We start from the raw sequence: 25,022 nt of genomic DNA on the forward strand, positions 1-25,022 counted from the left end.
TATTGAGCCTATGCATGTGATGACAGACATGGTCTGCCAACCTGCTGCCAAAGCTGAGCAGTCAGCCGAATTCTGAATGAATGTCTCCTGCTTTGTGTGGTGACAGCAGCAGCAGGACCCTGTTTAAGAATAGTTTGTCCTCTTGACTTGGTGGCTGCTTTCAAATTTATCAGACCTGTCTTTCAGCTAGTGCTGCTTTAATCTGTGAAAGAACTGTTTAGATGTTTTTCAGCCCTTAGTAAGTGTGTGGGGGTGTGTCTGGGTCTGGTCATTCCCCCAGGAGGGGAGGTCCTGTGAGTTTCCCTTCAGGTCGTTCTGGACGCAGGCAGCTGCAGATGGAGGGTGAGATCTCTGATGACGACGCAGACAGCAAAGCCAGCGATGTGAACGAGAGCCAGCCTGCCCAGCCTGAGTAGAATACAGCGCCCTCCTGTGGTTCTGCACTGCTAGAACACCCTCTTTCCCAAAACCAGTCAGCACACAAAAAACTCATTTCAAAGCCTCACCCTTTCTCTCCCACCCTGCTGCCTGGCCAGTAGACTCGAGGAGCAAGGTTCAGTGTGCGTGCACGCGCACACAGACGCACGCGCACAGACACACGCGCACACAGACACACGCGCACACAGACACACGCGCACACAGACACACACAGTATTCTGCAGCTGTCCAGAAGCCACAGTGAGCATAATTTAACACTGACACTCATCAGTCCCTTCCTACCAGGTGAGCCTCAACGCTGCCTTACTCCAATGTGGCAAGCTTCAGTGGACGACTTCTCATTAGCGATTTATTGTAACGTTAGCCTTGATAATTGCTTAAGAATCACTATATAGGTACAAGTGCATTATACATGTCGAATTTTTGTGCGATCGCGTTCATACACAAGCAACAGTGGCATCACTCAAGTCTCATTAAATAACGCTAAAGCCACTGCTTAGCTTAAGCAACATTACTAGCTTTTGACATTAGTGTCTGATGCAACACTCCAGTGAAGCAGGTTCAGATTATTATGGGCTGGCAAAAGTATGAGAGACTCTGGGCATGGACAGCTCATTTCATTCTCCTCAAGCCAACATTTAAAATATATATATAATAATAATAATAATAATAATAATAATAATAATAGTAATAATAATAAACTGAAGCTAAACCCACAGTGAGCAGCTGAACCCAGCCTGCTCCCAATGGAACTGGAAATGGAAAAACTGTGAAAAAGCCTTGTCCTTCTGCCCCCTCCTTTAGAGACGGAGCCGAGAGTGCTGGGGGAGCTACTGCGACCTCTGTCCACTCTCGGTGTCTTCGATTTCTCATTCAACTAGATTTGGGAGATTCATGGAAGCATTTCTGGAGGTTTATTGGTTGAGTGGAGTATTTGACTAGGATGAAATTGGATGTAACTGCAAAATGCTTTTTAACTGCACACATTAGTATAAGCCATACAAGGCCACTCAAACTGGAAATAAATGTATGTGCTGGGAGAATGTGCATGTAAGGAACAACAACAAAGGCATTTTCCCCCCTTTTTTTTTTCCTTTATGGAGATTCTTTAACTATGTTTCATTTAAAATTGTGAAGGAAGAAAGGAAACATTGAGCTGCTTTATCAGACACTCTGAGACACTAAAGGGAACAGGAGAGGAATCCAGGACCATCTCTGTCAGTGCTGGATGTGACTGGAACTCTGCTGTTGAACACGATTCTTCACAGGCACGTCACTGGACCAGAGAGCTGGAGCTCCTCTGGGCTTCAGTCTGAAGCGAAGCAGAATCGTGCAGATCCAGCATCCCGAGCGCTGCACTGGCGTCGTCTTCAACACTACAAATACTGCTCCCATCAGTATTAGAAGAAAGATGATCCATTTAAAAACTACTTACCTGCTCCAATGTTAGTATTTAATAATTTTTCTTTAAAAAGTGCCTTAGTCACTAATTAAGAAAATATCCATGGGTAATGATGCATGGTGCATCTGTAATGTGTATGCAAGTGCAAAGCTAACGTGAAGGCAGAACTGGCAAATCCATACAAGAATAATAAAAAAACTACATAACCCTTTTTGTTTTGTATTTTACTGTGCTTTGAATCATATCGTTTATATGGCTCTAATTTCCCCAGTATTGAGTAAGCCATGGGCCAGCTTCAGTTCAGCTTCCGTGTTTCCTCAAGGGGTTGGTGTCTTCTGCAGGGGCACATGCAGAATTTCATTTGGTTAAAAGCTTTATTGGCCACCATTTTAGTAACTATTATTATTGCTATTATCACTCTTATTATTGGACTGGCTGTTGACAACCAGACATTCAACTGAAAATATCACTCCTTTTATCTTGTATACTGTTACTGTATTTCTAGACAATGGTGATTTTTGTAAAGGAAAAAAATAAAACCTTCATTATAGAAGAAATATGGTTTTAACATTTGTCAGTGTTTGACACCTGGTGCTTATCCAGTATTTACTTGGTAGAAAGTGTGTAACCACATGCATGGAGCATGTACAGACCAATCACGTAAACTGCTGCAGTTGCACAATGGAGGAAATCTGGCCTATGCCGTTGTATTGAGGAGCGCGCTGGTCAGTGATGAAGGTGCTGCGCAGGCTCTGTGACCTAGAGTTCTCACATGCTGTTACTTGGTAAGAGATTTAGAGAGAAATAAATAGTACATTTGCCTAGAGCCTTTTAAGAAATATGCAAGATATTTACTTTTAAGTTCAGTGTAGAATCAGAAATCTTGTTCAAAATTGACTGACTCAAGATTGTGTAACCTTTTTAATCCATACTTAAACTGGGACATGATCTTGAAGTGTGAGACTTCACCACTCCAGTGGATTTCCATGTGAAAATGTAAGGACAGAATTCAAGGCCCCTCAAACAGGTCTTTAAAAGCCTTGTTACTTTAGTCTAATATGCTGATAAAGATGTTGATAAAATGAAATGTGCAGGATACCACTGGTCTTGGACCAGTTAAGATGAATTGAGTTTGAATGAGGCCAGTTTGAGTTTAATGCATTAATTTGATAAACTAAGTATAAAACCATACTCACATGAGACTAATGACAAATGACAAGTTTTATTACAGAATCACAGACAAAATGAATCTACGTCCAAAAAAAAAACCAAAAAAAAAAAAAAATTACTCCAAGTCAGCCATTTTAGAAATAAAAACGATATAAACTTTTAAAATTTTGTACACCACAATATCCACATACAGACAACTCAAGAGCACGTTTAGGTCAGCTATTCTAGAGATGTTACAGTGATCGGATATGGACAGGCTTGAGTTAAATCCATACAAACATATGCACACAGTTGGACTGAGGTTCAGTCTAATCTTTGGTGCCATCACTGAATTCCACCCTTCCCTAAAATACTTTCTTAAAATGGAGGCTTGGACAGGACTGAGAAAATGGAGACCAGGGAGATTGAGGCCACAGCACAACAAGGAAGAACTGATCTTAGGAGGAGGTATATCTGAGAGGTGAGCTCAGCTCATGAGCAGAGTAGGTGGGCCAAACATAGGAAGAGAATTACACAGCAGCCTCCTAACCCCCCTCCCCACACACACACCATACACAAAGAGAACAGCTTTCTGGGACATGTTAACAGCTGGCCAAAAGAGACAAGCTAAGCAACAGCTTGTGTTTTTGCATTGAAGCATTTACCGTCCTGCATAGTTAGTTAAACCTCACAAACTAAGGCGTTTCTGTTTTTTGAAAGTGTTTGGAGTTTTGCACTGTGAACCATAAAATCCTTCAGAAAATAAAAAGTTCAAGTAGGCTACAATCTCATTCCCCTCACACACGCACGATAAAAGGAACTTGTGGAGTTCAAGTTTTTTTCCCCTTTCATAACAAGGTCCAGTGTGATCGACAGCACCAAAAACACTGTGAAAGAGGGATATACAGTCTCACACCATTCATACTCACCTGGAAATATAGCATATATTTGTTTGTGTGTGTGTGTCATTTTATTTTATATATATATATATATATATATATATATATATATATATATAAAAAATGATAGCTATAGATAGATATATTTTATGTACATACCCATTTTTTCCACTAACAAGCCCAAAATGTGTCGGTGTCAAAAACCTATATAAATAATTGACCCACTTGTTATTGATAGCTACTGCTTTAACAGTCTGTAGAGGAAAATGTTACATCTCCTGTATCTCTTAGTCCCAAAAAAAAAAAAAAAAAAAGACGACCTACATATAGATCATGTTTCTATCAGACACAGAAACGCAAGTACAAATTATGTTTCTTACCAACCAACCCACTCCTTCCACAGTGATTAAGGTCTTGTGTAAACATATTGACAAAATTAAAAAGATACAACCCATTCACTCCTCCAATCACGCCAGAACACTAATCAATATGTGGAAAATGTCCTTAATTGGAGAAATGGGTCATTGTTCAGCTAGGTCCAAATGCTCCACCCAAAATGGAAGCAAAACTCAGTTCCTTACTTCTAGTTTTTAATCTAATAACCAATAAGACAATGTTATCTATTTAATGTCAGCTGACTGGATGTTGACTAGTACATTCTGGTCACGCTCGGTCAGTGGGACTTCCTTTTCACATCTGCCTGGCTTTGGTTCGTATCTACAACGAGAGGAAAAATAAAAACTCATTTTTAAGGGTTGTCATATCATGCCCGAGGGATTTTCAACATAGTATTCCCACTGGAAAATGGAAAAAAGACGGACCTGATGACCTTATTTTTATTAGTGGGTAATGTTTCTGATATACATACATACATACATACATACATACATACATGACCGCTACTCCTGACGTTTATATGGAATATTTTAGACCAAAGAAAACAGGCACTTGCTTTGTAAATTAGAATAGTAAATATCTCTACATTAATCACAGGAGCAAATGCCAAACAAATACCACAGCTTTCTGTGTGTCCATGTGACCTTTGGGAGTGGGAGGAGAGCTGTAATACATGAGAGATCTACCAGTTCCAGGATCCAAAAACTGCTTTAATCGTATTTAAAATTTCCTGATCCTGGATCTGGCATTTCCTGCAGCAGTACACCCAGTTAAACTCACTGGCTACATGTGAAGGCCTTGTTGAGCTGGATCAGGTCAGAGTCCATGTAGAATAAAATGAAGGCTCAAATACAGGGGCCAAAGCAACCAGGATGTGCAAACACTATACCCACTAAACAACATTCACTGTTCCCTATATGAAGCACAGGACATTGTTGGAGGATCAAAGCTCAGAGAAGGTTAACAGAGATCTGCAGTGCGAGCGAGAGAGAGAGAGCAGTAAGTGGTTTACCTGAGAAAGCAAGCTGTAGGTGAGGAGGTAGAGCAGCCTGCACACCTGACTGCAAACTCTTAAACAGATCTGGGGGGAAAGGACACGGGCAGAGAGGAGAAGACAGGATGAGGCACGAGGACCCCCACACAGATGGAAAGGGAAAATTATGGAGAAAGCAGAAGAGAGATCCAGAAGGAGGTGTGAGGAGAAAGATAAGACAGGAGTCAAGCTCACACCAGCAGCCAGAGAGTCGTCCCCCCCCCCACCCCACACACACACACACACACACACACACACACACACACACACACACACACACACAGGAAATAGGGGTGCAACTGTTCAAACACACGGAACCAAAACTACACACTGTTACTCACTCTGAGTCAGTCCGTATCCTGAGTTTGAGGCGGGTGAGGCTCCACCCGTGCTGCACCCAGGTGTGGGCGTGGCTGGGCCAGGCGGCGCAAAGTTCAGCAGTGGTGGGAACTGGAAGGGCAATGAGACAGGCACCAGACCACCCAACATCCCAAAGCCCAGCGGCAGAGATGCCCCCACTGAGCCCAGGAGACTTCCACCTGCTGCTGACGTCACCTGGTGGCAGGGGCAGAATTTATGACGCCTTAATGAGAAGAGAGACTTCACTGAACTGCATTTGGTGAGTTTATACTTCAGTTTATACTTTGACTTCAATCAAATCAGTAATATACATATATATAAAAAAATTACTGAAAGGGAAAAACGGCACCTGTACCTGGGACAAGAGGGAGGAGTCAGATGGAGGGGGCAGTCCCATGGCCGACACTCGACTGGCCGAAGTCTTGGCACTCTGACTAGCTCCTCCCACAGGTTTCTGCCTATGTCCATGGTTGGTCGAGACAGCAGAGGGGGAGGTGTTATTGTCATGGAAGCCAGTGGTGTGGGATGTGGCTATGGAGCTGGGGTTGGTAATGCCTGCAGAACTCCCAAGAGGACTGATGGACTTCTGCCCACCAGCAAAGCTGTAGCTCAGCTGGCCAGCGCTGGGTTTCACTGCTGAGCTCGGGGCAGGCACGCTGAATGGCGGTCTGAAACCTGGGCTCTTGGGACTGTACTGGAGAGGCTGTGTGAGGATCTGGGACCGGGAATGGGCCAGGGAGAGGGAGGGGGAAGGGGAGGGGGAGGAGACAGGAGGAGGCGTGGGAGCTGGAGGACGGTGCGTGAGCTTTATGATGGGAGAGCTGCTGCTGTGGGAAGACTTGGTGAGCGTGGCCTGCATTGGCGTGATGAATCCTGGCTGGGGGTGGGCCAGGGGCGGGGCTTTGCTCTGGGGGAGGAGGGGAGAGGGTGATGGGGTCGTGGGAGACTGGGAGGGGGAGCTCGGCACCCGTGATGGTTGCTGAGGGCTTCTGGAGTTCAAGCAATTCAGGTGAGAGTTCACACGCGATGTCTGCGAGACAGCCGCCATGCCGCTGCAACCATCCGCAGATTTGCTTCCAGAGTTCTTCAGCTGACCTGTAGGTGGTGTACTGTGACCAGGTTTCATTCCCATCACCCCAAAAGCCCTCTGCTGTGGGGGGAGCAGGGGTGAGGCAGTTGGGGGAGGGCGAGGCTTGGCAGGGGGTGTAGCGTTCATGTTCGAGACACTGGACCTTCCCCCAGACGTCACTGGCCTTCTCTGCAGACACCCAATATCTTTCAGTCCGGAGAAGGTCTCCATCCGTCCTGACAATGCCGGCGATGTGGAAGAGAGGGGACAGGAAGTGACGGGAGAGGTGGACAGAGATAGGGCAGGGCTCTCTGTGTGAGGGAGCGGGGAGGAGTAGTGGCCGACTCCGGTGGAGGAGGAGCTCAGAGCTCTGGGTGGAGAGCTAGAAGTGTGTGCGGAGCTGAGGTTCACACCATTGGCTGCTTTGTTGAGGAGGGAGAGGGCATGAGCTATGGAGTCCAGCGAGTTGGTAGCCAGGTCCTCGTCGAGCGAGTCTGACAAGCAGATGGGTTCCGAGGGAGGGGAGGGGGGCGGGCGCACAGGCGTGAGCAGTGCTGGAGATGCAGAGGCGGGGTCTAGTGCCAGGGACGCTCGCTGGGTCCATCCCACCTCCTGGGAAATGAAACATTCTAATAAACGTACACTCAAACACTCCTGAGTGTTGAAGGGCTTCAAGGGACTAGGACAGAAGTGTGTTATTAATCAGACTCAGTAAGCCTAATTTATTATTGAAAGTTTGGCAAAATGCAATTGTATTATAAAGCAGAGAATCCTACAGTCTGCAACAACAGAACAATGACCTGAGAAAAGCTAAACAAAGACATTTTGGTTATGCAATCCTAAAGACTTTTTCCGGATGAGTTATGGGTGGTAAGGAGATAGTTAATATACACGCACCTTTACTTTAGTGGGTTTGGGGGTTGGAACTATTCTCTTCTTGCCCCTGAAAAAAGGAGAGACTGCAGTCACAACACATGAAGAAAAATCAGAAAATGCAAAACCCAGCAAGTGTGGGGTTTAGCAGAGTGGATGGGGTTCGGCAGAGCAGGTGGACTCACAGGCCTGTGAGGTGTCCGTGTACTGTACGGCTCTCCTTAAACAGCATCCTGTCAGGAACCCAAAAACCACATTACCAGTTTTGACTGCGGCAAAACACACACACACACACACACACACACACACACACACACACACACACACACACACACACAGTCTCACTCACCTGGCTTGCATCCAGCCTTTGGGCCAGAGAGGTTTGACCTCATTCTCCAAGAAAGCTTTGAGGTAGTCCTCTACAGAGAGAGAGCACTGCTCCTGCTCAAAACACTTCAGCTTTACCCGAACCAGGTTACAAAGCAGGTTCCTGCAGCGCACGCGCACACAAAAGTAACAATGGATAACAACGAATCAAAACCTTACTCACATTAATTTTTCATTGTCAACAATATGGAGATTTGTCTACTGCTACTAGTGGCATTAAAAGTATACAAAACAATTAACAAGATTACACAACTACCCAAATACTGACTCATTTCCACACTCTGAACATTCATGCTTTCCACTGCGCTTGGTAGGAATGACCTCCTGGAAATATTCATTGTGGCCCTTAGCATCCTGCCAGATGTTAGCGGATCAAGCTGTGGGTAAAGGGGATGACGGGATGCATTTTCCCCCCATCTTCTTCCAAGTGCACTCTTCTCATAAGCATTCCATTACAGACAGGTTTAGATTTATGACATTTATCTGACGCTTTTATCCAAAGACGCACAAGTACTGATTACAATTTGATTAACTGAGGGTTAGGGGTCTTGCTCAGGGGCCCAACAGAGGCAACCTGGCAGTGGTGGGGCTTGAACCAGCAACCTTCTAAATACTAGTCCAGCACCTTAACCAGAGATAAAACCAAAAAGGCTCTTTTATAAATAAAATCGCATTTTTCCTCAAATCCTAGGCAGTTATCTACAACTGTACCAAGGAAACTGGACCTGGAAACAATTTCAGTCACCCCATTAATCACCACAGGAGGGTGACGAGTGGTGTGACTTCTGCTCGTACTAACCCCTGTTAATATCCAAACGCCAGTTCTGGAAGTCAGAGGTGTGCTTTAAATATTCTACATCACCAAAAGATTTGTGCTCATTAAAAAAAAAAAAAAAAGTTCACAAATGTGTAAATTATTAGTATAGATATGCACTGCAAGGGATGCGTTATTCACTGTGATGCACTGCCATTAATATTAACCCTTTGATGGCGATTTGTTAGAAATTCCAAGACGCTGCAAAGGAGAATGTGTGTGTTAAAATCAGAGCAAAACCCCAGAAAATTCACCCTGGCATAAAGTCCAGGCTGGTGAACGTGAGCAGTTATTTCCTCACAGAGGGGCAGCAGGCATCCCGAGGGTTTCCACCGCTTTTACAAACTCAGACACGCACATCTCCTTTGCTACAGCACCAGGATATGCATTTTAAGTCACCCTCTCTGTTTACATGAGAAGACATCAGGGCTGTTCACCGAAACCTGATGCTCCAGATCTTTCTGGAAGGGGTAATGAGATTTGTCTATTTTCATGTACCTGGAACATCACCACTCTTTAATAATTGCTGACAAAGCTGCAGAAACACTCATTTTAGCTGGTGAATCCATGTTGGGAGCACGCCACCCCTGGCAGAGCTTCATGAGGCTGGATCAAGGCAAGGCTGGTGGACACATCAGTGCAGTACAGAGGATCAGCACTCTGACACATGGTACTACAGCCCTGCAATACAGTTACTTCCTCACACTGTAGCCAACGATGGATTTGAGGGAAAGTGTAAAGTGTTACCAAAAGATTCTGTAACAATTAAACACTGTAATCCAAATGGGGTTGTTTTTCAGTGTTGACTGAAACCAAAGCCTGTTCTGCCTCTCAAAAGTGGCCTCTGCTGTATTGTCAACACAAAACACACTCAGCCTAACGTTCAAGAGATGTTAGGTGCACAGTTACCTCACAGGGGTGGAAAGGCTAAAGCTAATACCTGAACATGTATTAGTAGATCTCCAACAGCCACACCGGAGCTCTCCAAACCAGAACCTAAAACAGGAGAGGGATGTGGGAGAGGCTTCTCACCTGAGTTTGTCATCCCAGATGAACTTCTTCCGTGGCCCTATCACCCTCTTCCCCGTTCTCTCCTCCTCCTCCTCCTCCGAACCATTCCGCTCTCCTTCCTCCATCTGCTGCCTGCTGGACACAGACACACACACACAGACACACACACACACACACACACACACACACACACACACACACACACACACACACACACACACACACACACACACACACACACACACACACACACACACACACACACACACACACACACACACACACACACACACACACACACACACACACACACACACTTCTGAGTGGGCAGGACACTCAAAGACCTGCTCTTGTTAAAGGTCCTGTATGGGAGAATAAACACTTTAGCCTGCCACTGTCACTCTGCCTCTACTGAGACCGTTGGCCATCAGTGATCTACTGGTAAGAACTTTAAAGCTCCAGTAAAGGTAGCTGAAAAATGAATGTTAGCCATCTAGAGGTGAGAGGTGAGGAGCGGTAGAGAAGGAGGGAGGTGGTATTATAGTTTATAGGAGGGGAGAGGCAGAGTTAGTGGAAGGAGGTGATGCTCATACTTGGCTGCCACTTTGGCCATGCAGTCCATGTTGTATCTAGCAGTTTGTTCTGGCATCACACTACACACAGCCAGCTTCAACTTCAAAAGGGGGGTACGCAGACGGTCGTCCTGAGACACACACACACACACGTAAGTAAACAGACTCAATATAGCAATTGTTTAATTCTTTGATAGTTTTAGTTGATACACAGAAGAATCCTGGTCACATTAAGCTCCACCCACCTGGATGTTGAGACTAAGCTTTTTGAGGCGTTTGAGCAGAGCTTCCTTATTGCAGGGCACAAACGCCTCCAGGTGAGAGTAGACGTCAGCGCGCACAGAGAGGGGCTGCTCCTGCACCTGTAGTTCAATACTGCGCACACACACACAGTAGAGAGAGCCAGCTTCAGTGAGTAACATGTCACCTTAAGGTGTTGTAGTCAGACATCCTCAAGATCATGCGAAATCAAAACAAAACTCCAACACTTGTTCCATCATGGTGAGCAGTGTGGGTGCAGGGTGTAACAAGCTCAGACAGGAGGAGACTGCAGTCTACTCACTCCAGTAAGATATTATTCATGTCCAAAGTGAAAAACTTCTTCCTGCCCTCTTGGTCAAACTGTCGTGATGCCTGAAGTTGAACAGAAAGGCAGATTTAGTATTCAGTAAAGACCTGTTCAACTACCTACCACACACACACAATTATACTCACCACAGTAATCCCACACACACACACACACACCACAGTAATCCCACACACACTGTTCTAGCCATCACTGTCTCTCAGCAGGGCTTCCAATAAATCAGTGGTGCACGAGAAAGCTGAACACCTGACTGAACAGCTCAGATCAAACAGACACACCCACTTCCTTCTTCCTCTCTCTCTCTCTGTCTGTCTGTGTCCTCTCTTTCTCTGTCTCCCTTTCTCTCTCCCCCTCTCCTTCTCCGCCCTCCTGCTAAAACATGTCCACAAAGTGCAGAATGAGGTAAAATCATCTGAACTTTAGTCAACGGTACACTCCTACGGCTGAGTTGAGCTGCCCAGGGCTGAGGGGTGTTGAGCACCATGACAGTGGGCCTTACCGAACGCAGGTCTTCGATGCGCTTGACGAGGGGGGCAGGCAGACCATCAGGCAGGGGAGGGGGAGAGAGAAGCCCCACCTGCCCCCGACTCAGCGCCCCTCCTCCCACTTTCGGCCCCACGCCACTGGCCAGCTGGCCGTTCTCCCTGGCCACGGCAGGGGGCTGCGGCCCAGTGTCCAGCACACTGAAATCCAGGTCGCTCAGGAGGTCCTGCAACTCGTTCTCATTCGCCGAGGTCAGCAGTGACATCATGGCAGGGTCAGCGGCCAGGTCAGCGAGCAGCGTGTCATTATTGGTGGTGTGGATGTGGTGGAGCTGGGGGTGGAGCGAGTTGCTGGCCGCGGCCAGGCCGTGTTTGTGCATCTCCTCCTTCTCGCGGGTGAAGCGGCGGAGCATGGCAGCCAGACAGAGTGAGTCCTTCATCGGCTTCCTTCTCCTCTTCTTCTCTGGTCTGTGGATATTCAGGCCCAGTGTGCTGCAGCAGGGCAGCACAGCAACCGTAACCATGACAACAATCAACAACAAGGCAAAAACGGAACACCAAACCTCCTTGGACCCTATAGCACTGGGCCTTTTGTCCAAAGTCAAATCATCCATGTGTTACTAAAGCACAGGCAACACAGATGTTAATGTTAATTTTACTTGGTTTTTTTTTGCCAAAGCTCAGGTCTCACCCCTGTTTGGGCAGTCGGTTTTTCCGCGGTTTCTTCACTTCCAGACTGGCGCCATCTTTCCTCTTCTTCTTCAGATCCTGGTCTTCCCCCTCCTGCAGAAAGCATTAAAAACCTTTTAAAGCAGCTGTTAAATCTCACCTGTGGAGCTACACAAGGCTTCTTTTGAGTCCTCGACTGGTGCGGGCTGGTTTGGGGGGGGGGGGTCGCTCACCCCTGTGTGCTTGTCTTTATCGACATCTTCGCCCTCGGACTCGGAGGCTGCCCGAAACTGCAGAGTGCCCGTATTGATGTAGAAACCTCCCAGCTTGGTGGTGAGAGATGCTGGAACAAGCTCATCATACTGCAACCAACAGCAAAAACAGCACTAGTGTTACATTTTCCCCAGTTCATCATAAAAACTAGCAATAATTATAATACCAACAATAATAATAATCATTATTATATTATTATTATTGTCGTTGTCATTATTATAAGTAGTAGTAGTATGCCTTTAACAAAACACACAATGTTTCACAGAAAGAAACATTACAAAACACACCAAACAAACACAACTGACAACAGATGTACAATCAGCCTAACGCAAGAGGCCATCCAAACAGCGCATGCGCGAGTAGAAGACCGCTCACAGCCTCAGAGTTGTCTATGAACGGGTCACTCTCATCATAACCAAATCCGATGTCAATCAAGTCCTGTACCCGATCCCTCCGTTTTCTCCTGCTTGCAGTACCCTGCAAAGCACAAAACCAAGCTCGTGCTGAGCACGCGTCGTCACTAATGTCGAGCGACACGCGGAGCAAAGAAAATGAGAAGCAGCTGGATAAGTGACTCAAGGATCAGCGGCTGCAATCTGCAAAAGCTAAATCGACAGCAACACCGGTCTCAGATCAGAGCCCAAAACCACATTTTTATTAGTAACATCTACTGGGCTGAGCACGCTGGGTCCGGAACGTCACTCACGTATTTGCTATCAAACTTTTTGGACAAAGCCTCCGCTTCCGGTGTCTCCCTTTCATCGTCGCTGGATGGATCAGTGGGCTCAAGAGCAGGTGCAACAGCTCGCGGACTCGTCTGGGCCTGAGAAGCACAGCAAACGCGGACACCATCACGCCATGAGCGGAACGTGCCCATAAAAGATGCGTCGCTTTCTGGGGAACTCGTAGGTCACGCGATTAAATTATGCAGACGTGCGCAAAACGCTGTGACTGATCAGTCGATATCCGATCAGGTATTCCGATTAAATGCATTGGTCACCATAAGTCAAGAGTTCATCTCTGCAAAAGCATTAAGCGCAAAACTTCTTCACGAGCACCTGATGGCTAGATTTCACGCTTTGAGCTGAAATGACATCGGTGCCTTTGCAATACAAAACAAAGGAAACAGACGCATTTGCAGTAACCATAAAGCGAAAGCGCAGCTCCTTCAGTGAACTTACTCTGCACTCTCTCGGTGCCGCTTCTAGTTAGCAGCTAAATTAGCAAGCTATGCATGCTACTGGCTCGTGCATGGCACAAAGTGACGATCTTCACGAGCCGTATCTTTGCAACATTCAAAGGTTGCAGCCAGCTCTCGCGCTCCGTTAATATAAACCTCAAAGTGCATTTAAATTGTAGTGCAAAGCCGCTCCAAACACAGAGCAGCTCGTACCTGTTGAGATCGCAGGAGCTCGCCGTAGTTGAACTCGGACGAGGACTTGTCGCTGGGCTCTGGGAGACTGAGGCTCAGGCGCACGGTTCTCTTTTTCACAGTTTTGTCGAACAAACCGCGACCTCCTGCTGCCCCGGTCACCGAAGCGCCCATCCTCGCGCCTCTGCCAAAGTTCATGTCGGTCTCATCTTCCAGCCGGTGTTTCCTGGACTCTGCGCCTGGACCACCGGCAAAGGCCGACAGAGTGACAAACTGCACTTTTCTCGGTTCGGCCATTTGGATGTGCAGCCCGTGTCAAGCTCTGGACGCACGAGCTACTTCGCCAGGCAACTTGAAATGATCTGGTATGAGCAGGCTCGGAGCAGGGCGAAGGGATATCTAACGACTTGCAAGTTGCAAGAGTATCCTCCGCACCTTACGGATGGGCTAACATGAGAAAAGATGGTGGGGTAAAAGTTGATTTTTCCGCACTTCCATCTTCACTTGCTATGCTGCGGGACCGATGCGTTCAGAACAGCCATCTTGGTTTTGAAAGAGTAAATAAAATAACAGGGAGAGACTAGTGCGCCTGCGCGAAAAGAAAAACCGGAAACAGCGTGAAGCGAGATAACACCGTAACCAATCAATCGATACCCAAAAGTAAACCCCGCCCACTAGCAAATCAAACCACGCCTACCATCAAACGCTATAATAAGCGTTTGTTACAGAAGCGCAAACAGATTTATTGAAAGTAACACACAGGGCTGTTTTTATTATCCGCGACTAAGGCTGTGCTGTAAGTGCACAGTTACTGAGAACTATTACAACCGTGTGTGTGTGTGTGTCATGTGCTGTGACATGAAGGGCAAAATGTGAAACATTCCCGTCCGAGTATCCCGGTGGACGCGGCCGTGGGTCAGGGTAGTGAGTATACTACAGCAGCGCCAGGTCTGCACACACAATGGACATGCTTCTCCAAACATTGACAAGGAGAAACATTGCTACAATGTTTATTAATGACGTGATAGCATATTAATTTGCATCTGGGTTTTAAAGCATTTATATAGAATAATTTTAAAACCTTACATGTTCGTGCTTTTCTTTACAAAAATATGAATGATTCTATTCCATTATAATTATAAAATACACATCACCTAGGTTTAGATAAATGATTTTACAAAACCGATCACATTTTTGCTTATAATAAACATTCATCACGTGTATAGTAGCGAATGCTTGGGTGCGTCATACAGCATGTGTGAAATCAGAGTGCCACTCTGTTGTCTTTGGCCCATTTCTTCGTGATGCGGATGATGTATTCCACCTGCGGATTGCCAGTGCTGCGCAGCATGGGCAACACTTCCTTCAGACTCTCTCTGGGGGGAAAAAAAACGACGCTTTGCTACTGTGCAGAAAATTGGGACATTACTTTAAAATAATACCATATATACATACCTCTTAGAAGTATTTATTTAAAAGGATATATATAATAATAATATACACACAATGTGTATGTATGTATGTATATATGTATGTGTGTGTGTGTATATATATATATATATATATATATATATATATATATATATATATATACACACACACACACGCACATACATACATATACATATATACGTATATATATATATATATACATACACACAAAACAAAACCACCAAAACAACCACAGAAGGTTAAGGTTGGGTTAGCAGAATGCCAGGAGGGTCTGTGCTGACTGCTGAGGGCTGAAATCTCACCTGGGCTCTCGACCGGCCAGGATGAGCTGGAAGATTCCCACGCAGGCCCCCCGCTTCCCTTCCCAGTATTCGGGGTTCGGGTCTAGCCGCTCCAGAACATCAAACGCCTTTGCGGCGTAGTAGAACTGCCCCATCTGCACATCACCAGTACAGCACTATTCTCACCCCACACCAGTACAGCACTGTAATTATGGCCTGGATTACGGATGTATATTGAATGAGTAGGTTAACACAGACATCAGGCAACTCCTATGATTCCTCATACTGATTATACACATATATATATATATATATATATATATATATTATTCCTCATACTGACTTATAATTCATAAGACCTACAGATAAGGCCCAGTGATTGGTGAATCGAAAATTCCATGATCAATCACGTAGTGCAATGATTTAGTTTAGAAGCAAAGAGGCGGACCTTGTAGCAGTCGTTGGCTATGAGTTGCAGGAGGCTGAAGGACTCAGACGAGGTCTCCATTTTTAGATAGAGCTCCCATGCCAGCCGAGCCTTTTGGTTCATTATGTCTAGGTATACAGAAAAAAAAAGAAGAAAAAAAAAAAAAAAAAAGTCAACTTCTCTGCCAAACTCCTAAAGCAACTACTGTGTGAACACAAATGATGAACAATGGTCAGTTTCATATTAGGACTTTTAGTGTGTACCCAGAATCTATTGAGACTGACCAAATATCTTAAGACTTTAATAAGTATAAGTGAGATAAGCAATAGACATGGAAAACATACAACAGCGGGCCAGCCAACTCAGATAAACATAGTCATTCTTGATCTTGTCACTGTGGATAAGCAGAAACACCTGTTCAGATGAGAATCAGAAAGTGGTTAAGTCCAAATCATTCACTCACTCACACAAACACAGTTTTGAGATTTATCTCTGTGGTAGAGTCAGGACAGCAATACCTCCTCAGCTTCTTTGTAGTTCCCTAAGGAAGCCTTGGCCTGTGCATAGTTAAAGTTGAATGTGTCATCAGTGTAGAAGTAGCTCTAAATACAGGAAGGACAACTCATTAAAGAAAGACTGGATTAAAAGACTCATCACTCTAAATGCAGAGGTCCTCCATTACTACTGGCTGTGCAAATACTGACAACAGATTGTTAATGCTTTTGGGTATACTTCCTGTTTTAGCAAGGTATTTTTGTAATTGCATGGACATATTTTGCTATTAGAGTGGGCAAAATGTGTGTAGTGTAAGTGTTGTGTAGGACGTGTATAGTATTGTGTACTGTGTGTAAGATGCATGTGGGTTGTGTGACTAGGCTTTAATGACCTTGACTGAGTTGAGGTAGATGAGCACATCCTCAAACTGCTTCAGCAAGAAGAAGCAAGATGCCATGCACTGGCGTCCTGGGATGGTGTCTGAGAGGTCACACAAACACAGACAGAGAGAGAGAGAAAACAATGTGAAACCTGATCAAATAAGGTCCCAGAATTTCTAGAAGAACTGGCAGTAACAATCGGTGCTGAAATGTGACCATGCATGGCCATCACAAGTGTGCTAACACATGTGCCTGTCTAGAAAACACAGAGATGCCTGTTCACTGCACCAGTGCTAATGCTGCTATTGTTAAAGGGTGACATTACCACATTCACTGGCAGAGCCTCCAACCAGCTGGAAAAACTGCTGAGCAATCTTTAAATGGTCCCTCTGAAAGAGAGAACACGAACGAACACACACACACACACACACACACACACACACACACACAGAGAGAGAGAGATAAGGCTCCATAGCTTTATCTGTAAACACTATGAAAGGACATAGATATGAGTCTTCTTAGCCTGCCCTACTATGCACATTAGCTCTTCTTTCTGTTCATTGCTGTGAATAGTAATGCATGTTTTGGTAGTTGGATTTTTGTTTCTAATGTGCATTTGCAGTGTTATAGGCAGAAACTAAACTCACAGATCCAATTTCCTGTCCCAGTGCTGCATTCACCACACCTTTAAGGATGTATTCCTGAAGACACAGGGAAAATCAGCAGAATAAATGCTCTCAATGACACACACACACACACACACACACACACACACACACACACACACACACACACACACACACACACACACACACACACACACACACACACACACACATACACACACACTCTATATCACTCTCTCACAGGAGATATCCACACACATTAAATCTCACATACACGGACACACATACATGTCAGTCAAACACACATATAAAGACCTTTCAGCATCTTTATCAGACGTTATGCAGCAAACAAAGAAAACAAGAGGAAGTATGGGGGGGGGGGGGGGGCAGGTTGTTACTTGAGGGGTTGTGGGCTCCAGGTCTTTGATGAGATTGTATGCTTCTTGAACATCATCTAGGACAAAAAAAGGGAGAGATGAATAGCACTGCAGACTGAAAACACAGGATGTAGGGTGCAGTATGCAATATGCAGGGTGGAGCTTCCACCTTGTCGGAGGTAGTAGATGACCAGGTTTAGTCGTGCCTCGGGGATGACGTCAATGAGAGGGGGCAGGACCTGCAAGGCGCCGTCCCCCCCACGGAACACCACCAGGTTGTGGCGGATTAGCTCCTTAGCAAACTCAAACGAGCTAGAGGAGATATCAATCAGGTTCTTCAGCTCTGCCTGCCAAAGAACATATTCTCAAACCAGAGGGAACATATTTAATAGCAAAAATGCAATTTATAGGTGGAAAAACAATTATTAACAGCAATTCAGTGCACACAGCAAGGACAGCCAAGCCTCCTGGAATGTCTGTGTCTTTATGCCTTGCTGCACTGAGTGAAGCACTTGGGGAAACCTGTTTAAAGAGCTGGGATCTGGTTTCAGCAGAAAACCTACAACTCTAGTGGGACTCAAACCCACAACCTTTGATTGGCTTCACCCTTCCGTTTACCCTTCCAACGCACTATCCATTGCGCCAGAGCCTATATGTACACAGATGTACAAGCACACTGCAGTAACACTGCATTACTACACAGGCAAACCTTAGATCACACAGCCTTTATGCAAACATAGTGTATAAGTGGTATAACCAGAGCACGCTTGCGTCTGTGCATGTGTGTCTGTTTACCTCAGCTGCCTTGCCGTTGTACAGTCTGAAGTGGTTGCAGGCTTTGAGGTTGAGGGCAATGGTGGAGTCTGGAATGCTCTGCAAGTACACAGCCAGCACCTCCTGGGACACGTCATAGTAATCCAGTTTATAGTAGCACAGAGCTACATACACATTCAGCGCCAATAACTCCCTACACACACACACACACGAGAGAGACCATACACACCGTACATGAAAGCAAGGTGGAGTTCACCAAGTTCTGTACAGAATTGCTGGTCTTCAAGTCCTCACTGGAAAATGCTCAGTGTATATGGCATGTAAATTATGGAGCATATTGATCAGGAAGAAACATTGCATCATTTTCACATGATCAAATCTACATTCCCGATCTGTATGTGTAAGGGGTGAGCTAACTGCACTTTTCACACTGGTATAAGGGATGTGATGTACCTGTCCTGCAGCAGGATGCGTTTGTAGATTTCGATGGCCTCCTGGTAGTGGGAGCGCATGTAGTGGATGGAGGCCAAGCTCAGCTGGTCCTCTGTAACATCCTCCAGGTTCTGGTGGAATCCCATCAGCTTCTTCTCATCACTAAACTACAGACCAACACAGGTTGAGTAAGCATTACTACACCATTATGAGTCACTCTGCATTCTATGTGGCTAGCGGCAACAAAGCCTATCCTTTGCTGCAACTCCACAGACCTTGTGGGCCAAATGAAAGAGTAGGCGGTTTTGGAGTTGGCTCTTTGGCCCTGAAAAAGAAGATACAGGAAAACCGTCAGCTGCTGTTCAAGCCACTGCAGTAACATTTTACAAAGTTCCCACAGGTGGCCAGTTTGTGCCACATAAGGAGTTAGCGAACCTTTGAATGCAACCTCCTCTGCCTCTTTGTAAAGACCCAGAAAGAAGAGGGAGCATCCAAGGTAGACCCAGACGTCAGCCGGGCAGTCTGGCCTAGCAGCCAGGCTCTTGTACTCCTAATGTTCCAAACAAATTCAAAGTCACTTTGCTCAGTAAAACAACCATCAACTGGAGTTATGAATTTAGAGTATAGACATTTTTTTGACAACATATATGAGTTCTAATCACTTGCAAAAAATATATAGAAAGAAAAGAGATACTGTGAAAGATACAGACTTCCATAGCTCTCTTGTGGTCTCCCAGGTGAAATGCACAGTATCCAACCCAAAGGTCTGCATTGTCCTCCACCACACCTCCATTCCGTTGGAACTAAAATTATATGGCCTGCAGATTATTGGGTTTGTATACATATATACAGAACACTGAGGCATCAGAGGGTCTTATGTATATAACGAAGACTGTGTCAGATGTGACAAAGTGTCGTATAGTAGCTGGAGCGTAACAAACTTCACCAAAACTTGTGGCCGGTTAAATCACAAGTAACATGAAAAGTAAGTAACATGTTCGATGAAACATACATTTGTGCGTTTGTTTTGTAACGTTACCTCCAACAGTGTGAGGGCTCCCAGATAGTCTCTTTGGCTGAGATAGTCTTCTAAGCGTGGAGTCTTTTTCGTTTTATTTTTTCTTTTTTTCTCAGTTGAGTTAACGGCGGTCTCACCCCAGACTGCAGGCTTCATTCGAGACAAAATCTGTACGATGTGATTAACATAATCCAGTTAAAAACGTCTTGAAAGTGACTACAGATATTTAGCTAGCTAATAATATTACATTGTATTATGTAATATTACACAATTAGCTACAAATGATTGGTAGGCGTATTGTAAGATTAAGTTAGGGTTTTTTTTTGCATAATTTGGTAACTAGATAACTAGCCGATGTTTCTGTACTCACCATGATTGATGGTGAATTGTATTAACACGTTTTTCATACTATAACCATGGCCAGTCAAAATGTAGCCGATAACTAGTTCAAAGAATAAAGCAAAAAATGAATGCCTTGCACAAATAGCAGCTAGTTACGTTGCATGTAGCCAGCTGGCTAATCCAGTAGCTAGCTTGCTTAGTGTTAGCTAACTTACAAAACGTAAATTAGCTGGCTATAACCCTGACCAGTTAAGTATCAGTCACTAGCTAACTTCAAAGGTATTGCTTGTTTTTAAAATAATGTAACACTTTTATAGAAACGTGAGTGTCACAAAAGAACGTTAAGACAACAAGCTAGCTAACCTGCAGTCTAGTTCTTCAGTTAGCTATCGTTAGCTGACCTGCTAGCTATTTAGCTTTTTATTTTTTACCATGGCATAACACGCTGTTGCTAAGCAACCATTTTTCCATTCAAAAAAAGTCCACCAGCCTGTGATTATAATAGTGACAACACATCCGTTCTAGATAAATCTTAGGCAACAAAATGTAAAAAATACATTCATTTTAAATACTTTATATAAAGTACCTTCTTCAAGAATATCAGGTTTTAATTCATTTGCTGAAGAGCCCCAGTGGCCTAATGGATAAGGCACTGGCCTCCTAAGCCAGGGATTGTGGGTTCGAGTCCCATCTGGGGTGTAATTTTTTTTTAAATCAGCTTATAAAGATTCATCTGTACTTGGCCTAAAAACATTACCTTTTTTCATTATACTAAACAATTTCAGACCTTTATGGGAATTGGACCAGGGTCAACTGGATTATCTAACTTCTATCCTGTATTACCACCATTAGTGCCAATGTAAGAATTTAGACATGCTCAAAAGCCATTAGGAGGAAAAATGAAAAAAAAAAAATTAAAAAAATAAAAAATAAAAAAATAAAAACACACACACACCACACCAACCCTTTAAACAAGCAATCATGTTTATTGACTCAACAGCAACACAGTGCTTTGACACTGTTTATGACCAGTCAGCAGTGGAGCCACCCCAGTCCCCAGCCTGGGCAGTGGGGGCTGCAGACCAGTCTTCAGTAGTAGGCTGAGCACTCCAGTCCTCTGATGAATGCAAAAACATTCACAATTACTTACAGCTCAAGAAGCACAAAGCAGCATTTAATGGTTAAGATATGGAAGAGAAAACCTACCAGCATACACCTCAGTAGAGGGGGCAGCCTTGGTAGAAGCAGCTGGAGAAGGCAAATAAAACCAACACGTCAAAACGGCCCAAAGTAAAACTGAAAGCTAGAAAGGCCGAAGACCTAGGACGGCAGTTCTGCTCACCCTCTATGCTAGCAGGGAATTGCTGGATTGGCACAGACGGTACCTGCACCCCTTCAGACCAGTCAGCCACCTCGGGTTGGGCAAAATCGGCCACAGGTGCGGTCCATTCACCCTGGAACTCCTCCTTGCCCACAGCCTTCTCCGCTGCTGCCTGCTCCTCCTTCTCAATCTGCATGGAGGAGAGGAAAATGAGACCAAGTCATACCACTCAAAGCTTCGTGTTCGGAGCTGAAGTCAGTTACGTCTGTGCAACTTGGTGCAAGAACAAATAATGGTTGACAGGTTCTAGTTCAGACTTGTAAGCTACTGAATTTGGAAGTGTAAAAACTTGGAAGGGCTATTGCAAGCTGTCAGGGCTGGAGTGTCTCACCTCTTCAGGGTCTCTGTAGAAGTACAGATCAGGCATGACCTCCCAGGGATGCTCCCGTGAGATGGTACCCCTCATGCGCAAAACCTCCCGGGCCAACATCCACCACATTAGACCCACAGAGTGAGGACCCTGACCAAAGACACAGGCTTATAGTAAGATCAAAACAATGTATACCCCCCCCAAACTAACTAGTCATAGTGGTTCACCTTGTCATTAAGACCTTGGTTAATCTACATCAGTATTGGCTAACAGTCCAGTGGCAAAATAAAAACTGACCGCTTGTAGCTGTTTAAAGTCAATATCAGGTGGCGGTCAGTATCAGGTGGTACCTTGTTGTTGCATGGGATGGCGATGTCCACATATCTGAGAGGGGAGTCTGTGTTGCAGAGGGCAATGGTGGGAATGTTTACGTATGATGCCTCAGTCAGGGGCTGGTGGTCAGCGCGTGGATCAGTGACAACCAGGAGGCGGGGCTCCCGGAAGGCAGCCTGAATCTGATTGGTGAAAGTTCCAGGGGTGAAACGCCCAGCAAAGGTGGTAGCTCCAGTGGCAGAGGCGAATTTGAGCACCGCCCTCTGAAAGAAACCAACAAACCCACTTATGGAGAAAACCAGAACACTGAAGCAGCAGTATCTATATAACAAGTCTATTAGGACAAATGCAGGGGGAGGGGGTAGATCAAACATTTCTTCAATAAAGTATGAATACCTAAAGATCATAAAACACCTATTCTCATTAAGTAAAAGCTAAACTCTGAACTTTAAAAACCGTTATAAGAAATATACCCATGATGTAAGGAAGTGTAGCTCAAGTCACTATCAAACCCCAGTCATGGGGCAGAAGCCCTCATGGTGTTAGCGAAAACCCGGCCTACTCACTCTAGCACACTTCCGACACCCAAACACCAACGCTGGTGCCAGGCTTTAACAGTGTGCCCTCGTCATCCCAGCTAGCTCTGAACGCACAGCCAGTGGTCTGCCTCAGAGATGCTGTTCCTGTGGTTACCTGGCCAGTGTTCCGGGAGGAGATGACGCATACGTCAGCGGGGTTCTCAATGGCAACGATTGCTCTGGCAGCCAGCAGCAGCTTTTCCCAGGTCTTCTTCAGGTTGATGATGTAAATGCCTGTAACAGTGTCGGTTCTTTAGAGCATAACACCCAGCAGTCAAACAGCACAGGAACAACTGGAAAAAGTAGGTCTCTCTTACCATCACTCTTTCTTTTGTACACGTACTGTTCCATCTGGTAGTCCAGGTTGGTTCCACCAAGATGTGTTCCCGCAGCCAGGAATTTCAGCACATCTTCCTCCTTCATTTGAAGGACATCCAGACCTCCGGACATCGTGACCACTTTCCCTGCGTAACGAGTTTAGTGGGAGAGCTGGGGGCAGTAGCAAACAGAAACATTAGTTACCAGATAGATCCACATTTGAAGGTTTAATGGCACTTTGCTAGTGTGTTTTAGGTAAACGTTAAGGAAGTGTAGTTAGTTCAGGTTACTAAACCCAGTCACGGGGCAGAAACCATCATGGTGTTAGCGAAAAGCTATCATGCTCACTCTAGCACATTTCCGACACCCGAACACCTACACCGGTATCAGGCTGCAACAGTGACGTTTGCAACACTTGCTCGGTATTAACTTCAGTAGAGACAGTAAAGTGACGGCAGCTGAGCTGAATCAGGAAGGCCCAGCAAGCTAACCGACCTGTAAACCGGCCGCCCCCCAAGTTCATCAAGTTAATTAAGTTAATCACCTAAGTCCTAACAAAGCTGGCGTTAGCTACACTGTCAAAGCGGCAGACTAAAGGTAATGGCGCCCTGCCGCACGTTCATCGCACCCGACCAGGTGGACGACACGCGCGTCCGGCGATGGAGACATCGCTCGTCGCTCTAAAGCTAGCTAGGCTAACGTAGCTAACGAGGCCCTGGCCTAGTCACCTCAAAGCGAACCCGGTAAAAGCGCTTTTTACGCTGATTGCGTGGCATTGGACTGCGGAACACTTACTGTAACCCATAATGCTTTATTTAAACAATAAACCGACGTTTCTAGTCAGTTTAAAACCAATGTAATGTACAAACCGGCGCTTACCACGAGACAACGCCGTGTGGAGTTCTGCGCCTCGCGGTAAAAAGAGGCCGTACAGCCACATGACGTCAATTATATATTCCAGCGGTAGACGTGTCTACTTCGGAACTACTCAAGTCAGAGAAGCGCCACACTGCCCCCTACCGCACAGGGGAACCTCTAATAAATCAGCCCAAAACATCGCGCACATGAAAACCCATCAAAAGAAACTGTGCCCATGTATAACTCAAAGCTGTCCCTATTCTTCTCCCGTGTTCTTCACAGCCCTGAAAACCGTATACAGACACAAGCTGCACAGGTTTTATGACAGGCCAGAACTGATGGGCTTGTGTCCTTTAGGTGGACAATGTATCTGAAAAGGATTTCATTTTTTAAAAATGAAAGATCTTTATTAAATATGTTAAACCCTGATACTGCATAATGCTATACACCTTCTCCAGGTGTAGTTTTATTTATTCCAGACCTAGATTCTAATATAGATGAATGAATTAATTAATTTCTCTAATCTTGGTCGTAAGGTCATATATAGCCTACAAAAGTTGTGTCTGTCTGCCTCCTATAAAGGAAGACAAGCTACAATTACTGAGAACACAAATAGAGCTGCATCAGTATGTGTGTAATCATCCTCAGAGGAGAGAATAAGGGGGTATTAGTTGTTGTTTTTTTTATGTAAAAACCATATATAATATATAGCTAAATAGCATATTTTATGATTTGTAAAAAGATTTTTTGCTCACATCAAATACTTAAGTCTAAGGTCTCTCAGGAGACTCGTTTTCTGAATAGATCAGTCCCTAGAGAATAAGTCAGTCAAGAGTGTTTATAAAAACAATGCAA

General features: G+C 45.1%; 4 protein-coding genes and 2 non-coding genes across 14 annotated transcripts in view; 2 read left to right on the forward strand and 4 right to left on the reverse strand.

Moving 5' to 3' along the window:
- myh10 (myosin, heavy chain 10, non-muscle) overlaps positions 1 to 2,397 on the forward strand; it is a 54,386-nt gene extending 51,989 nt beyond the window's left edge. For all 3 annotated transcript variants that reach the window (XM_081710691.1, XM_081710692.1, XM_081710693.1), the window contains exon 42: positions 281 to 2,397. In XM_081710691.1, coding sequence (XP_081566817.1) covers positions 281 to 416 — 136 coding nt within the window. In that variant the 3' untranslated portion in view covers positions 417 to 2,397. The remainder of the gene's footprint in view (positions 1 to 280) is intronic.
- Positions 2,398 to 3,046: 649 nt separating this feature from the next.
- Positions 3,047 to 14,322, reverse strand: ubn2a (ubinuclein 2a). 7 transcript variants are annotated; one of them, XM_027021951.3, is made up of 17 exons: positions 13,807 to 14,321; positions 13,120 to 13,236; positions 12,789 to 12,890; positions 12,374 to 12,502; positions 12,163 to 12,254; positions 11,489 to 11,939; positions 10,966 to 11,036; positions 10,649 to 10,778; positions 10,425 to 10,534; positions 9,853 to 9,966; positions 7,969 to 8,109; positions 7,805 to 7,852; positions 7,644 to 7,689; positions 6,033 to 7,358; positions 5,659 to 5,872; positions 5,297 to 5,365; positions 3,047 to 4,605 (listed from the first exon to the last, which is right to left on the reverse strand). In XM_027021951.3, the coding sequence occupies exons 1-17, from the start codon at positions 14,080 to 14,082 to the stop codon at positions 4,562 to 4,564; spliced, it is 3,480 nt and encodes a 1,159-aa protein (XP_026877752.2). In that variant the 5' UTR covers positions 14,083 to 14,321; the 3' UTR covers positions 3,047 to 4,561. The 7 variants fall into 7 exon arrangements, with proteins under 7 accessions (XP_026877752.2, XP_026877751.2, XP_026877750.2 ...); XM_027021950.3 differs by having other exon boundaries at positions 9,853 to 9,963; positions 11,489 to 11,963; XM_027021949.3 differs by having other exon boundaries at positions 11,489 to 11,963.
- A 457-nt stretch (positions 14,323 to 14,779) lies between these two features.
- ift56 (intraflagellar transport 56) lies at positions 14,780 to 20,806 on the reverse strand. The gene is made up of 18 exons (XM_027021926.3): positions 20,753 to 20,806; positions 20,418 to 20,489; positions 20,069 to 20,215; positions 19,740 to 19,832; positions 19,465 to 19,579; positions 19,305 to 19,354; positions 19,051 to 19,196; positions 18,619 to 18,790; positions 17,993 to 18,170; positions 17,845 to 17,900; positions 17,468 to 17,521; positions 17,146 to 17,209; positions 16,832 to 16,920; positions 16,464 to 16,547; positions 16,290 to 16,359; positions 15,967 to 16,073; positions 15,540 to 15,673; positions 14,780 to 15,161 (listed from the first exon to the last, which is right to left on the reverse strand). The coding sequence occupies exons 2-18, from the start codon at positions 20,418 to 20,420 to the stop codon at positions 15,050 to 15,052; spliced, it is 1,674 nt and encodes a 557-aa protein (XP_026877727.3). The 5' UTR covers positions 20,421 to 20,489; positions 20,753 to 20,806; the 3' UTR covers positions 14,780 to 15,049.
- Positions 20,807 to 21,015: 209 nt separating this feature from the next.
- Positions 21,016 to 21,088, forward strand: trnar-ccu (transfer RNA arginine (anticodon CCU)). Its single transcript has one exon. It is a non-coding gene; the product is annotated as a tRNA-Arg (tRNA).
- A 264-nt stretch (positions 21,089 to 21,352) lies between these two features.
- On the reverse strand, positions 21,353 to 24,289 carry rpsa (ribosomal protein SA). The gene is made up of 8 exons (XM_027021967.3): positions 24,189 to 24,289; positions 23,309 to 23,480; positions 23,107 to 23,225; positions 22,431 to 22,676; positions 22,102 to 22,230; positions 21,732 to 21,900; positions 21,596 to 21,637; positions 21,353 to 21,506 (listed from the first exon to the last, which is right to left on the reverse strand). Exons 2-8 carry the CDS (start codon positions 23,439 to 23,441, stop codon positions 21,412 to 21,414), a joined length of 933 nt encoding a protein of 310 aa, XP_026877768.2. The 5' UTR covers positions 23,442 to 23,480; positions 24,189 to 24,289; the 3' UTR covers positions 21,353 to 21,411.
- Positions 22,900 to 23,039, reverse strand: LOC113584801 (small nucleolar RNA SNORA62/SNORA6 family). Its single transcript, XR_003411441.2, has one exon. It is a non-coding gene; the product is annotated as a small nucleolar RNA SNORA62/SNORA6 family (small nucleolar RNA).
- Positions 24,290 to 25,022: the final 733 nt, after the last annotated feature.

Source organism: Electrophorus electricus, chromosome 3, assembly GCF_041902795.1.
Source record: "Electrophorus electricus isolate QZ-2024a chromosome 3, ASM4190279v1, whole genome shotgun sequence".
Taxonomy (NCBI): domain Eukaryota; kingdom Metazoa; phylum Chordata; class Actinopteri; order Gymnotiformes; family Gymnotidae; genus Electrophorus; species Electrophorus electricus.

Coding starts and splice junctions, on each gene's coding strand:
- ubn2a (XM_027021949.3), bottom strand. CDS start 14,082: ATGGCCGAACCGAGAAAAGTGCAGTTTGTCACTCTGTCGGCCTTTGCC. Junction 13,237..13,806: donor AGCTCCTGCGATCTCAACAG/GTACGAGCTGCT, acceptor TGTGCTTCTCAG/GCCCAGACGAGTCCGCGAGC. Junction 7,690..7,804: donor CACGGACACCTCACAGGCCT/GTGAGTCCACCT, acceptor TCCTTTTTTCAG/GGGCAAGAAGAGAATAGTTC.
- ift56 (XM_027021926.3), bottom strand. Junction 18,171..18,618: donor ACAACGGCAAGGCAGCTGAG/GTAAACAGACAC, acceptor GTTCTTTGGCAG/GCAGAGCTGAAGAACCTGAT. Junction 16,921..17,145: donor AGGCTCTGCCAGTGAATGTG/GTAATGTCACCC, acceptor GTGACCTCTCAG/ACACCATCCCAGGACGCCAG.
- rpsa (XM_027021967.3), bottom strand. CDS start 23,441: ATGTCCGGAGGTCTGGATGTCCTTCAAATGAAGGAGGAAGATGTGCTG. Junction 23,226..23,308: donor GTACAAAAGAAAGAGTGATG/GTAAGAGAGACC, acceptor ACACTGTTACAG/GCATTTACATCATCAACCTG. Junction 21,901..22,101: donor TCTACAGAGACCCTGAAGAG/GTGAGACACTCC, acceptor TCCTCCATGCAG/ATTGAGAAGGAGGAGCAGGC.